The following is a 15,690-nucleotide window of genomic DNA, read 5'->3' on the forward strand; positions in this document are numbered from 1 at the left end:
CTACTCCTATTTTAGAGATGCCAATGAAACTGTTATGTACATCTTCCAGAAGTAGAAAGAAACACAGCAATAAGATACTCTCTCCAAATCACAGAGAGAGAGTATGTATACACTTTGTGCGAATGAATCTCAAAATTCAGGTGATATTCACCCACTTGGCTCTCGTGGATTTGTTTTAATTTTTCTCATTTTTATCTTGAACTTCCATATAAGCATTTGACGGTCTATTCAATAATCGACATCTGGCCTTGTTCTGACTTTCGATATTGAGTCTCCGTCATTTCTTTATACAGATGCCGTCAGTCTGATTTCCACGTGTCAGTGAAATCCACGTGTAACATTGCTGTTTATTATTTCTTTTTTCTTTATTTGGAGGTAAGTAGTTATCATCCATTCATTGTTCTAACTCAGAAAACTAATTATTAGCACTATCAGAGAAACGTTGTTTGGTCTAAAAGAAAGGTACAGCTGGGTACCATTTGCATACGAGAGAAAATTAATGATTTGCTTTTTAATGATAGTTCTTAACTAATCCAAAGAAACGGACAACAATAAAGGTCAGTGACTACTGAGAGATTCTGACTACTGGGAGATTCTGAGTATAATGATGTAGAACTGAGAGCACATTTCTGTAAGTTCTATAATTGATTTGAGAAATATGAAGTAAACCTTGCAAAAACACTGCCAAAGAGCCCAATGTCATTTTATAGCCTTTGTCACAAAACAGAGTGGTCAGTGGTGTGAAAGGCTGCACTTAAATCTAACAACTTAATGAGTGTGGACTTTCCTTTATCAGGGAGTATAAGAATGTCATACAGTATACAACACAAATTACAGCCTTTTCCATACTTTGACTAGTGCGGAAGCCAAATACGAATTTCTCAGATAAATTGTGACATGAACAGTGAGACTGAAGGTGTGTGACAACTAGTTTTTCAAGTATTCTAGAAAGAAATAAGTAAATCTGAAATAGGTATATAATTGTTAAGTGTATGTGAGTCTAGCTTTGATTTTTTCAGTAACGGTCTGATAAATGACAGTTTTAATGCATTATGAACTGTGCAAGCCAGTAATGAACTATTGATAAGGCTAAGAACAGGAGCTGCCAGAACAGCCATTGAGCTTTTCACTAGTTTTGCTGAGACTAAAGCACAGGTAATGAGTTTCATTTTAGAAATTACAGTTACAACTTCCTTGTTGGCGGCACGGTGGCGCAGTGGTAGCGCTGCTGCCTCGCAGTTAGGAGACCCGGGTTTGCTTCCCAGGTTCTCCCTGCGTGGAGTTTGCATGTTCTCCCCGTGTCTGCATGGGTTTCCTCCCACAGTCCAAAGACATGCAGGTTAGGTGGATTGGCGATTCTAAATTGGGCTTGGTGTGTGGGTGTGTGTGTCCTGCGGTGGGTTGGCACCCTGCCCGGGATTGGATTGCTGGGCTTGGCTCCAGCAGACCCCTGTGACCCTGTGTTCAGATTCAGCGGGTTGGAAGATGGATGGACTTCCTTTTCTTTAATCAATTTTAAAAGTACTAAAGTTCCATGAACAAGGAAAGCCAGGGTTTGACAATATTTAGTTTGCAGGGCTGACACTGAAATCTGGAATCCTATGCTTCCCATTTTATCATTAAAGATGTTCAAAAAATCAACACTACTAATGTTTGTAGGTATTTTGAATTGCAGATGTTTTTCAATTTACCTGATTAGCAAATGTTTTAAATAGTACACAAAGATTATTTCTGTTTTTATCTATTAATCTAAAGTAGTAAGGGAGACACCAAGCTAGACAGAAAAATAAAGGCAGTTATAAAAAGAATTATTATAAAGCATTTTGTTGTATTTTATTGTACATTGACTCTTCACATTAAACAGAGTCCACACAGCCTCTGCTTTGATTTGTCATTCCACACTTTCAGAATGCCTGCCATAACATTTCTCGTTTTATTTCTCTGCCCTTAAAAATGAAAATGAAATGTCTACCATAAATAGTAACTACTCAAAAAGTGAGTGACCCTGAACTGCTGCAAATATCAAGACAGCAAAGTAAGTGGCAGCAGGTTAAAAACAACCCGAGGAGGCCAAACTTGTCTTACAGCACTGCACAATAATCTTCTAAATATGCACAAACTGCAATCTCTTTAGCAACAAACAAAATTCTGTAGGTCTTGTTGACTGTAAGATGATGCTTTTGGCCTATGCAAATTAGCAATATGTGATCCAAGAAGCAAGTGAATTAGGTTACCATGGAAATAAAAAGCCAGCAGCTCTCTAGGACGTTGTTCAAGTGGACTTTCCACATACGCATGCAGGAGAAGAAATACAAATACAGAATGCATTTCTAAAAATATCGTAATTCAGCAGAATATGTAAGGTCAAGCACCACAGAAATAGTCAGTTGTGCGTTATACTGTAATGAATTATTGCATTTGTCCATAATACCTCCTATAAGACGTTTCCCACCTGGAACTCTAGCACCTACACTCATTACTCACTGAACACAAAAGAAAACTGGGTGTTCAGGATTTTTAATAGTGTTAGTATCTTAAGATAAAAGTGGAGTGCTTGAATATTATATTTGTACTACATGCCCCACATTTGCTCTTAGTCTTGTTTATTTTTATTGTTCTGGGAACCTGCATATGCAACAACACATATTTGTTTGCATTCTTTCCACTCTTTTTACTATAATTCTAGTGCTTCATTTGGTATCTTATATGTTCTGGAGCTACAGCATGAAGGAAGGTCCAAGCGCTATAAAAGAGCATCCATATCCTATGCTATCCTTTGCTCCACTATCCAGTTTATGTCAGGTCAAATGGTTTCTCTGTTTTGTCCCAGTGTATGTGTATTAATGATTAATCTATACTGGTAGTATCTGTTGTATTTCAGTCAGGGTTCCTCCTCGGGTTCAAATCCTTATTTTGTGTCCTTTTTATTTATCTTTGAGTCATTTATTTATATTAATGTCACTTTTGTTAGTCATTTCCTTTATTCCCAGTGCATGTGTTATGTCCCTTGTGTAATATGAGTGGATCCTCAAGAGGCAGGACCAACTGTCCATCAATGCAAGGGACTTCCCTAAGCCCTATCAAAGTAGGCACAACCCATTCCTTGAGGTTTGTTATGAATGCCCTTGGGAGTTTGTGGAAGTAACCTCAGAGGAAGACAGGAATAGTTCAATCAGTCAGTCTTCATTCAGTCACAAATTAGTACATGGATTCATGCTTTGCAAAGTAGAAGAGCAAAGTTCCCCTGTTTCAATTGACTTTTAATTTTAATTTTCCTCCCTCCCCTTTACTTATGAAACAGCATCTAAGTATTTCATCTTATATTACACAAATCGGACAACTGTTTCTTTTTTGAGCATTTCTGTCAAGAGGGACCCCAAAAAAGGAAAGGTCATCTTTCCTGTGTCTAACAGACGCGTTCCTAAAGAAGGAAGTTGTCTTATGTCAGCTTAGTGCAATCTGTTTTATGACAGACGCCTGTATGAATACCCTACCAAAACAGCTATTAACACTTAATAGCTTGCAAGCAATTAAATTTTCTTTCACAAGTTGGTAAGAGTTTATTGTGATTCTTTCTGTACTTTGTGATTTATTGTGTGCCTGAAAGCTTCATATTATTAAAGAGAATTTTTGTGAAGAATAAATATTTTTATCTATTGTCACACACGTGCGCTTGGAAGATGGTTTACATGCTCAAATAGTGTCATTTTTCATCCGGACCAGGGGTTCTAATACTCTCTCCTTTTGTCCCTCTGCAGACCGACTGAAGACCGTACCTCCCAGTAGCACCACCTCTGTTCCTCCCTCCAATGACATAATTTCTGGCACCAGTTAGTGACCTACTATCTGGTCTAAAACCCACCTACACAGACATCACTTCCTTTTCCGGCCTCCCAAAACTCCACCTCTTCCTCTTGAGCAAAATATATACCAGTAAACCCAATTGTTAACCATTTCCATTTTGAACTCCGTTTTGTAAAGATGTGTCTGTTGTTTTTTCAGCCTGCTTTTTCAGTATACGGAGTGGCCATCCCCAAACTTTTTTCTGCCTCCGACTCTTTTCTATTACACTATAAAGATTTTGTGTTATCCTTGTTAAGGGCCGGGTTTGAATGTTCCCTGTTTAGTGAGCATTTGTCAAGATATCTTTGGACCTTGTGCTTGAGAGCTCTCAAGATTCTGCATTATTTGTAATTTTGCAAAGACCCCTTTCCCTACAGTTATGTCTTTATCTCACCTGATTGCCTCAGCTCTTTGCTAAGGTACAAGCTAGCTTTACCTTCCTCTTTTGGTCAGCTTTGGTTTGTGCTTCCATTTATTGTAAATTTTCTTGGACCTTATTACATGTTCAATTGTCTATTTTTTTTTTAAATTCTGCCTTGTTTTTTAGTTCGATCTTTGGGTTTGCAGACTTGTTTAGTTGGATTTTGAATTTTCTCTTGCTAGACTTGTTAATAATTAGCTACTATTGTTATTTACTATTTATACTTTTTCATTTTGTAATCTTGATTTTTCTAAATTATTTATGAATTTTTCTGTTTTTTTAGATTATTTAGTTTGCTTTTGCATTTTCTTATTTAATGTAATAAATTCCAGTATTTATAGTTTTGCTTTTGAGCCAGGGGCTACAGAAGTTCCCTCTCCTTTTTGTAAATTGTCCACACTTCAGGCTTATTTGACATTTATAGGCCTTAGGGCTTTTTTGAAGGATCTGGGTCTCTTTGAATTTGTAAAATCTATGCCTAGTGGAGACCAGCCTTGACACAGACAGGCAGACACCAATGGTTCAAACACCACCACGTTTATTTACAATATTTACAATAATCAGTCCCGCACATAACCCAGTGCTCCTGCACCACACTCCCTCAGTGCAGTCTTCTCACAATCCTGTCCTCTCTTCACCACCTCCACTCCTCTCGTCCGATCTTTGTCCTCTTCCACCCAACACCAGTTGATGACTGGAGGAAGGCAGCCCCTTTTATGTCCACCCGGACATACAATACAATACAATACAGTTTATTTTTGTATAGCCCAAAATCACACAGAAAGTGCCACAATGGGCTTTAACGGGCCCTGCGTCTTGACAGCCTCCCAGCCTTGACTCTCTGAGAAGACATGGAAAAACTCCCAAAAAAAACCTTGTAGGGAAAAATGGAAGAAACCTTGGGAAAGGTAGTTCAAAGAGAGACCCCTTTCCAGGTAGGTTGGGTGTGCAGTGGGTGTCAAAAGAAGGTGGTCAATACAATACAATACACAGAACAGAACAGATCCTTAATACAGAATAAAAATAAAAATTTTAGAAGTACGGAGCAGAATTTAACAGTAGATGATATCACATAATAAGATTTGGATATTTTTAGAGTCCTGGAGACCTCATCCATCAAGCTGCCTCCCCCATTTGGCCATTCCACGGCTGAAACAGTGCTGGGCCAGCCAATCCGATGAAAGGACCCCTCTTTCCCATGATTCCTGCGATCCTCCATCAGGGATGACTTTACCATAGGCAGGCAAACAACTTGGCAGGTGGGCCGTGGCACCAAATGCCACATTTGAGTACCGAGAACAGAAACAGAATAGGTGAAGGTTAGTATTCAATTATAACTATCATGTTACTTATGTTTTAGTGGTAATGACTAACAACAGAGATGCAGTATGTGCAGTAAATCAGCAGCTCTAGTCAGGATATGCTAAACTGAAGTAGTGAGTCTTCAGCCGGGATTTAAAGGCTGAGACTGAAGGGGCATCTCTTATAGAAGCAGGAAGACCATTCCACAGTTTAGGGGCCCTGTAACTAAAAGCTCAACCTCCCACTGTTATTTTATTAACTAGGCTTACCCGCCTTTTAAGTTGACCACTTCTTAAGGCAATTCAATATGTAGATCAATTTGATATTTTATACAAACTCATTAATTTGGTTATATTGCATTTGAGCGGTATTACTTTAATACTCGTAGTTTCTGTTATTTTTGTGATGAAATTTAAACTTTTTTTCTATATTGAGGTCGCCCTTTTGAACCCCCCTGATATTTACTACGCGGTGAGGCATTTGTACTCCATCAACATTAATTATTTCCAGAGACATAATTTTGTCTATTTTTCCAGCGCATTGCGCACAAAAGCAAGGGAACGATGGGAGCACCAGAACTCAGCTCACATCATGTCGCTTCGTACCGCAAGCTGCAAGTAGTAAGTCTGTGATAAGCGGAATACTGCTACGCTTTCCACTCACGGGATTGAAGGACAATCCCGACCGCTTTTATATAGTAAGAAAGAAGAAGAAGATATCGCACAGTCTGGAGTAGAAAATCATCTTTTACCTGGAAAAATGAAACTACAAATCCCATCGTGCATTGCAAAATGGACGGGGCGTATGTGAAACTCCGCGCCTGCATAGCACTCACGGGACGGAAGGACAATCCCGAACGCTTTTATATAGAAGGATCCTTGGAATCCTAAGCAGACCAGCATCTTGAGATCTTAATGTGCGCTCAGGTTTGTAAGTCATGGTAAGTTCAGACAAGTAAGCCGGACCTTGGCCATTTAATGCTTTATATGTTAAAAGGAGGATTTTGAAATCTGCCCTAAACTTAACTGGGAGCCAGCGTAACGATTTAAGAACTAGAGTTATGTGTTCATATTTTCTTGTTCTTGTAATAATTCTTGCAGCCGCATTTTGGATTAACTGGAGGCTGTATAGAGAACAGTTTGAACAGCCAGTGAACACCGAATTGCAGTAGTCAATCCTACTAGAGATAAATGCATGAATTAATTTCTCACAATCCTGTTTATTTAGAAAGCGCCTTAATTTCCTAACATTTTTAAGATGGAAGAAACATGTTTTGGACAACTTTGTAATATGTGCTTAAAATGACATGCTAGAATCAAAGATAACACCTAGATTGCGGGCTGATTCAGTAAAATTAATTGGGATTCTAACTGAGTTAAATGATGACAAAATATTGTTGTGATCAGCGTCGTTCCCTCCAACAATTATCATCTTTTTTATCTGTATTTAAAGACAAGTAGTTCCCATTCATCCACTCCTTTAATTCGCTAACACAACTAATTAAAGACAACATCGGAGAAACTTCATTTGATTTAAATGAAAGGTATAACTGGGTGTCATCTGTATACGAGTGAAAATTAACATTATGTTTCCTAATGAGAGATCCCAGTGGAAGCATGTAAAGTGAAAACAGTAAAGGTCCCAGTACTGAGCCCTGCGGGACACCATATTGAACTTCTGTGTATAATGATGGAGTACTGTCTGCACATTTCTGTACATATTGGAATCGATTTAATAAATAAGAACTAAACCAAGCGAGCATGGGGCCTGTAAGCCCAACATCGTTTTTTAGCCTGTGCAGTAAAATAGAATGGTCAGTGGTGTCAAATGCTGCACTTAAGTCTAACAACATAATTACAGTGGAGTTTCCTTCATCAGAGGATATCAGAATGTCATTTACAGGTGCCTCCCGATTAGCTTCCTGCGGCACTTCCTGGTGTGGCAGAAGTGCCGCATGAGCGTGCCTCCGGGTGTCCCTGGTACTACTTCCGCCAGCACCTCCGGGTGTGGCGGAAGTGTTGATGTCCAGGGCTTTACAGACTTCTGGGCACCCCCTGGCGGTGGTCATGGGCCCCTATAGGGTTGAGTTTCCATGCTCAATTCCCATGGCCCCCACACAAACCAGGGCAGTTGCCCTCTCGTGGCATAGTTCCTCTCCCGGTCCTTCTCGGCGTTCCGGCTGGGCACAGCCCCCAGCTGCCCTCTACAGCCTCTTATGGTGATTTTTTTGGAAATATATACCAAATACCATAGCCTTTAGTACATTCAGCACACTTGGAAAGGCAAGTTTAGTGTGTTTTGATCATGTCTAGTGGGATATCCAGCTGAGCAGCATCTGTTTAAGTTCTTGCTATTTATGTGCATCTTGGCAAGTGGCACCCATCCAGTAAATCTGGTGCCATTTATATGTTCTGATTGCCCTAATGGGAAGAAGTTTGAAATGAAAATGGAATATAGTAGTGGGTTGGTTGTGGCTGAACAGGTTTCTAGTAGATTATTTGATTCTTATTCAACATCTGTATATTTTACACTGGGTTTTTTTTTGTGTTTTGTCTTCAAGGCTGCTGAACAAACCAATTAGAACCTGGCGTATTGAGTTTGTCTGCATAGCCAGTTTATCCCTATCCTTGGTTTCTATTTTGTTCATCCAATTTGTTCACCCCCAACATGTCTGCAACACTTTCTGCTCAACCACATGCAGAGGTTTCCAGAGTATCCAGGTTATTGTATGCCTTAGTAAATAAAAATTCTGACATCCATGGTTGGTCTTGAAAAGCACACATACAACACAAAGACCATACACCTTTTCTTTTAGTAGATCAGAGTACATTTAAAGGGGTGCAGTTTCACAGAGCAACTGACAAATTCATTATATCTTATGTTTTCTTCTCGCTTTCCAATGCTAGGAGTCACCATTACAATTCCTCACCTGGTAATCAATGCCACTGTTGATGAGAATACAGTATTTTCTGTGGACTATTCATGCCAAGGATCTCCTACCATTCAGTGGAAATACGTATCAGACTGGTGCACCACAAACATCACTGCATGGGAACCATACTTGTATGAGAACACTATGAAGACCTACTAGGACAGACTGAATTTGTTTGAGAATGGATTGATACAAATACTCCATGTGCAAATTACTGATGCTGGTTCCTATGTGGTTACAGTGACAGAGGACTCCGGTGCCAGAAAAGAATTAATTATAGTGTTGAGAGTCCATGGTAAGTTTGATTAAGTATTATTATGAGATGGAAAAATGTTTGATTTGGAAGATTTGGGAAGGAACTCCTAGTTTGTGTTGTATACAACTTTTATAAAAAAGTTCTTCCTCTGTTTGACCTGGTGAAGCAACACCAGAGTGAGGACCTCATAAAAAATGGCTAAAGTCCAGATAAAAATTTATTCTTGCTTTAATTTTTGACAGTATACATTTTCCAGCATGTAATGCATTTTTGTTTCAGCCAAAAATGTCAATCTCTGTTCTCTGTTCTTTATGCATAATCTATTACATTACATTACATTAATTGATTACTGCAATGTCAAATTCATTATATACTAAAGGAAAGTAAGGTCACTACTCACAACACATTTATATTCAGTTCAATTCAACTGAGTGCCATTATGACTTAAAGCATTATATTTACATTTAACAGTACAAAGTACCAGAAGTTCAATATCATTCTTGTGCTTGGAAGGTAGTATGCATCTGTCTTATAAATTAAAGTATTAACCTTAACTACTGCTGTCATTCTTTCCCCAGAGAAGATCTTTGAAGAGCTGCATGTTGTGTTAGTTGCTGTTACCTTCCTTGTATTTATTTATGGTTTCATTATGTGGCTTCTGAATAAATGTGTGGAAAAGCATCTTAAACAGAAGTGGAGTCTGACACTACAAGGTAGAATTCTATTTTTATTCTGTTAAACTAACTGAACAGTATGGTTAATGCTGCTGCCTCACAAATGCATGATTGATTGCCCTCCTAGTCACTCTCTATATGGTGTTTGTACATTTTTCATATAAAAACTACACACAGCCTAAAGGTGTGTGTGTGTTAGATGTATATATGGGCCCTGTTTGATTATGTGTGCCTCAGAGTGGACTGGAGTCTCACCCAAAATGGGTTCCTGCTTTGCTGTTTTTGATGTTGGAAATGGCTAATGACTCCTCAACAGACCTGTAATTCTATATATTACCTTCAGGTTTTCAAAATGTACATTGCTGATTGGGTCAGAGCCGGCCCTAGATAATTTCGGGCCTGAAGCAAACCGATACCGAGGGCCTCTGTAGCTAGTGGGTCCGGGGCAAATGGCTCCGGCCGCCAAGCAATTTCCTGCATTCTGAGCTGCAGAAATGCTTTTTCCCGGCATCTACAACCATCACTTTTTGACAATTTGCGTTTGACATTGACAACCATAACCGTAACACACTGACAGGAGCCAAATTTGCAGGCTGTCAGCGCAGACTGTCGTACAAGGCCCTGAGTGAAGGGTATGAGTGATGGAGGTCAGAGTGGGCCCGCATAAATGTCTTTAGTGATGATCTCCCCAACTAATGGAATTGAAATCATTATCAGCCTCGTCGTGATCTTCATCTTTCTGGTTAGAAACCGAAACTGCTGGCAAAGTTGCTGAACCTGACGAAAAACCCATGTCCATGTCAATCTTAACGTCATCGGCTTCTGACTCCTAGGAGTCAGATACAGGTTTGTGGGGCTTGGACGGCATTGCGATATCTTCGACTAATGGAAGTTCAGCCCTGGTGCTAGTGCTGCTGCTGCTGCTAGAGCTAACCATTTTCGTTAAGAAGCGTTGCAAAGCGCCTTTTCGGGTAGCGAAGAATTCATCTTTCGCTGCTTTTTCATTATGTTTTTGAGCACCTGATTTAGATTTCTTTTGCGGTGGAACTGAAGACATTTGGAATACAATAATTTCAAACTGTGGAAATTCGGCAAGGCCTAACTACTATCTACAAGACGTTCTTTCTAACAAAATGGAAATATATTGATATGAAGGAAAGTGATGGCTTTACGAAGAGAAGGGCCCCTTTTATGCTCTGTCGAGAATGCAGTGCGGCGGAGCGGCCCTGACTGAAGCGTAAGTGGCTAACTACTGAGGACAGAGGCACAGATGAGCCGTGGAGGCGGCAACAGGCGCGCAGTCAAGGGTGAATCATAATGAAGATTGGAGTGCCGAGTAGAGATGTCCACGTGGAGTAATTAGGTGATGGAATATGTTGCCCGTGAATTATATATATAAAAAAATTAGTAATAGAGGTTGGAGTGAAGGAGTCTGTTGCTCCATTGGGCCCTCCGCAGCAGCGTCGCATCACAGGAAAACAAAAAATCCTTGGGCGCAGAGGGCCCCCTCGAGCTGTTGGCCCGAAGCGGTCGCTTCGTTCGCTTCGCCCTAAGGCCAACTTTGATTGGGTAAAGGATAACAATAGTAAAACAAAGCTTTCAAAGGTACCAAAGTGTGTACTGTCACCCAGGGCCATTCTGGAGACCTTATATTTTTTTCTGCATTTACTGGTTTCATGAAAATTGGAATCATCATATAGCAGTTATGGTGACATTTTTGTGAGATTCTACTGTCCAGGCATTCTGTTACATTTGCTTAGGATTTGACATTCTGACTCAGGTTGACTGTTCTGTTCCCACCTCAACTAACTTTGTGATATGTGTGTCTATATTTGTAATGCCTTATGGATGATGTTTTCTTTTGGAAAATGAGATATAAAATAATTGGGGTTTTTATGGTATCTCAATTTCATAACCCTTGTGAAAAATCTAACAAGAATCTCTTCTCTACAGAATCTTCAGACACAGAAGTCATAGAACTGAAGCCACTCTGACCCACTGCAGCCAACTCTGTAATGCAGCTCTTACAACTTGCATGTTAACATTCAATGACTTAGTCAAAGACGACTATTAAATTATTTCACTCAATCGAGCCATTATTAGTTATTATAGCTAACAGTAACCTTCAACAAAAACACAAAACAATCTTTGTGCGCACAGATGGAATTCCAGGTTTGCAAATATTTTACAGCATAACCTTCTCATTCTTGACTGGATGAACGCAGGTCAAACGGTGGTGAAACACTAGAATCGATTTTTTTTATATTTTCCTGAACTGCTTCACTTCATTCTAGGTTTCTTTTGCTATAAATTATATTACAGTACTTCAGAGATATAACAACAAATGAACCATATTTATTAATGTGAGAAAGAAATTAACTGGAGTAACACATCAATGTCAAAAGTGTAATTGCAACTTACTCAGTAAAAGAAATGAAGGATGATGTCAAGACTACTGCTGCTGTCAATGGCAGGCTTGAAGAATGTTCTGGTATGTTATAGGAAGGAGAAATCCCTCTTCTGAAGGTCAAATCAGATTGATTGGGTTTGCAAACAAAAAGGTGCCTATATAAAAGTAAAACTATTGTGAAAATGTGAACAGAGGAAAGTCAGTTGACTTACTCAACATTCCAGGATTTCAGACAAGTCTGAACGTCATATTCAATGGATCTCAAAATGCAAGCCATTAATGAGATGAGGCAATCAGCAATAGCCCCACCATCTTCCTGTCCTGAATTACTTTCTGACTGACAGGGAATCAAAGCCTGCTGAACAGAGAAGAGATCTGTGACAGTTTACGGTATAAAATATAAATATGCATCAGAACACAACCAAAATCCTGAAGCTCAACCAAAGAAGTAAACACGTTCCGATCACATGGGCGCCTTCCGCATCATAAACAAAGCCTTAAAGCGTTAAGTGCGGCGTTACCCAGTGCTTTGTAAACAACGTTCCTTACTGTACCTGTGATATTACTGTTATTTAGTGATTATTTTGTGTTTTTTACTAAATAATAATGCGTCCAAAGAAAGCTAGAGAGGTAAGCACAAAACCAAAGAAGGTACCATGATCAATAACAATAGAAATGAAGAAAGAAATCATAGAAAAATATGAGAGGGGTATACGTGTGACTGATCTTGCAGCTTCATATGATATGAGTAAATCTACTATATCTAAGATTTTGAGAAACAAAGAGGAAATTAAAAAAGCTGAAGGGTGTGACACGTGTACTCTCTAAAAACAGATGGCCAGCAATTGATGAAGTCAAAAGATTATTGTTACCTTGGATAACTGAAAGACAGCGTGCTGGTGATAGCCTATCGGAGGCTATTATTTGTGAAAAGGCTAGGGCAATACATGCTGATATTGCGAATGATTATCCTTCAGGGAGTGCTGATAGGGAATTTAGGGCTAGTAGCGGTTGGTTTGATAGATTTAAAATAAGAACTAAAATTCATAGTGTATTGAGACATGGAAAAGCAGCTAGTGCTGATAAAAAGGCTGCTGAAGCCTATGTAGAAAAGTTTGAAAGATTCTTATCTCGCAATGGATTTTGTTCCCATCAAGTTTTTAACTGCAATGACACTGGGCTTTTTTGGAAAAAAATGCCCAGGAGGACCTACATAACAAAAGAAGAAAAAAAAATGCCATGGCTCAAGCCAATGAAGGACAGGCTGACTTTATTGCTATGTGCAAATGCAAGTGGTGACTGTAAAGTGAAGCCTCTCCTGGTTTATCATTCAGAGAATTCTTGAATTTTTGGAAAAAATAAAGTGATAAGCAAATTAGATGTCATGTGGAGGTCTAATACCAAAGATTGGGTAACCAGACAGCTTTTTGTTGAATGGGTTTGTGAAATGTTTTGCCCAACAGTGAAAAATTACCTTGAGGAAAAACAATTGCTACTGAAGGCATTCCTTGTTATGGACAATGCCCCTGCCCACCCCAAAGACTTGGAGGAAGACTTGGCAGAAGAGTTCCCCTGGCTCACCAATTAGTTTTTGCCACCCAATACAACTCCTCTCTTCCAGCCCATGGACCAGCAGGTCATTGCTAACTTCAAGAAATTTTACACAAAGGCACTGTTCCAGAAGTGCTTCCAAACCACCAGTGAAACTCAATTAACCCTCATTCAGTTCTGGACGGAACGTTTCAATATCCTATCTTGCTTGCAGCTCATAGAAAAGGCATGGAAGGATGTAACTTTAAGAGCACTAATGTCAGCTTGGAAGAAACTGTTGTCTAAAGTTGTTCAGGAAAAAGACTTTGAAGGATTTGACCCTGAGCCTGCACCTGAGAATGACCCTGTGGTTGAGGAAATTGTGAATATGGCTGTGTCCATGGGTTTGGAGGCTGACAGTGATGATGTGGAGGAGTTAGTGGAAGAATACAATGAGGAGCTGTCCACTGATGAACTTTTAGCCGAGCAACAGAGGATGGCAGAACAGGAGATCTCTGAAGATGAAGGGAATGAAGAGGTGACGGAGGAGATTCCTTCTTCAGTAATGAAGGAAATGCTTGCAAAATGGGCAGAATTGCAAACATTTGCTGAAAACCATCACCCTGACAAAGAAAGGACCAACCGTAATATAGACTTGTTCAATGATGGCACAATGAATTTCTTCAGGCAATTATTAAAACGCAGGCAGAGGCAAACAACTATGGATATGTTTGCAAAGAGACTGAAGCCCAATGAGCCTGAAGCAGGTGGCAGTGCTTTACAGACTGTACCCAGTAGGCCTAGATAAAAAAAAACTCCTGAAGATTATCTACCTACAGTTATTATGGAAGGGGACTTCCCTACCAAACAATAGCCTCACTCCTTTCCCCCTCTCCCTCCCCTCCATCACCAGTTGCCCAAGATGCCAACAGTCAAGTTAATGTCCTGTTACAATAAATTTTCTTTTTAAATTTTAATTGTGTAGGCTATGTTATGCTTATTCTTATGACTTATTCTTATGTCAGTCTCCTGCAGTGTACACTTTATTCTTTATTCATGTGGCCTGCGCCACCTCCACCTACTCAAAGCTTCATGATGCTCCAACAATGATGGACGGATTAAAAGGAAGAAGTCTACGTGACCATCATCATCATCAAGCCTTTCCGTGAGAATCCTAAATCCAAAGAGGACTGTTTCATATATGTTAGGTAGAATGCCCAGAGGGGACTGGGCGGTATCATGGTCTGGAATCCCTACAGATTTTATTTTTTCTCCAGCCGTCTGGAGTTTTTGTTTTTCTGTCCCCTGGCCATTGAACCTTACTCTTATTCGATGTTAATGTTGATTTATTTTTTATAATTATGTCTTTCATTTTTCTATTCTTTAATATGTAAAGCACTTTGAGCTACTGTTTGTATGAAAATGTGCTATATAAATAAATGTTGTTGTTGTTGTTTTTTCCATAAAACAATATTTTAATATGCAAAAAACTCAATTATGGTTATTAAATAGGTTAGTTATTGGGAATATTGAAAAATGCTAAATTTTATTATGCAGAAAAAACTCAAAATGGCCATTAAATAGAATAGGTTATGTATGTGAGTCTAGGGGGCTTGGAACAGATGAATTCTATTTCCATTATTTCTCATGGGATACGTTGACCCAGTCCACGACCAACTCAGTGCACAGCCAGTTTTCCAGGACAAATTAAGTTCATGCTGCAGGGTTTTACTGTATGTTCTTAAACAAGGTTCACTAAAGTGATTACTTTAAATGCACTTTAATTAATGTATGCTTGCATATTTAAGAATACCTGCTACTGTAATAATTAAAATGGTTTGAATTGTCTGCTATTTTTTGTAATTATTTGTGGTAATTTAGAAAAACACACATACAATATAAGTACTGAACATCATTTTGGGAATCACAAATGCATATCTTTAAAAATTATAATTGGTGGCATTTGAAGGATTTGTTCAAAATGGTCAATCACAAACTCTGCTATGCAGAATTACAAGTAAAGACATCTGAGTGTTGGTGTGTCTTGTGTTTTTTATGCCTTGTCACATCCATTAGGTTTATTATAAAATATTAAAAATATGTTGGCAAATCATCAAGGACAAGCTCATTTGTCTCACTACTGGTCTTTCATTTAGAGAAGCTGTTGATGAATACGGACATATAATGTCATGTTTTGTTGGTCATTCCCACAAAAGATCTGTACTGCCAAATGCTTTCAATAAGTATCAACATGAACAAGCAATAAATTCCACTAAGTAAAAAGCAGACATAAATAACAAGAATTTGGTATTTTTCATTTTT

The 15,690-nt window shown here is 39.0% G+C and overlaps 1 protein-coding gene across 1 annotated transcript in view; it reads left to right on the forward strand.

Annotated features, from left to right (window-relative positions):
- The window catches only part of LOC120523134, a 38,608-nt gene extending 24,162 nt beyond the window's left edge, over positions 1–14,446 (forward strand). Inside the window, exons 2-4 of the mRNA XM_039744134.1 lie at positions 8,473–8,793; positions 9,333–9,467; positions 11,382–14,446. Coding sequence (XP_039600068.1) covers positions 13,463–14,176 — 714 coding nt within the window. The 5' untranslated portion in view covers positions 8,473–8,793; positions 9,333–9,467; positions 11,382–13,462 and the 3' untranslated portion in view covers positions 14,177–14,446. The remainder of the gene's footprint in view (positions 1–8,472; positions 8,794–9,332; positions 9,468–11,381) is intronic.
- Positions 14,447–15,690: the final 1,244 nt, after the last annotated feature.

This window comes from Polypterus senegalus, chromosome 2, assembly GCF_016835505.1.
Source record: "Polypterus senegalus isolate Bchr_013 chromosome 2, ASM1683550v1, whole genome shotgun sequence".
Lineage (NCBI taxonomy): Eukaryota > Metazoa > Chordata > Cladistia > Polypteriformes > Polypteridae > Polypterus > Polypterus senegalus.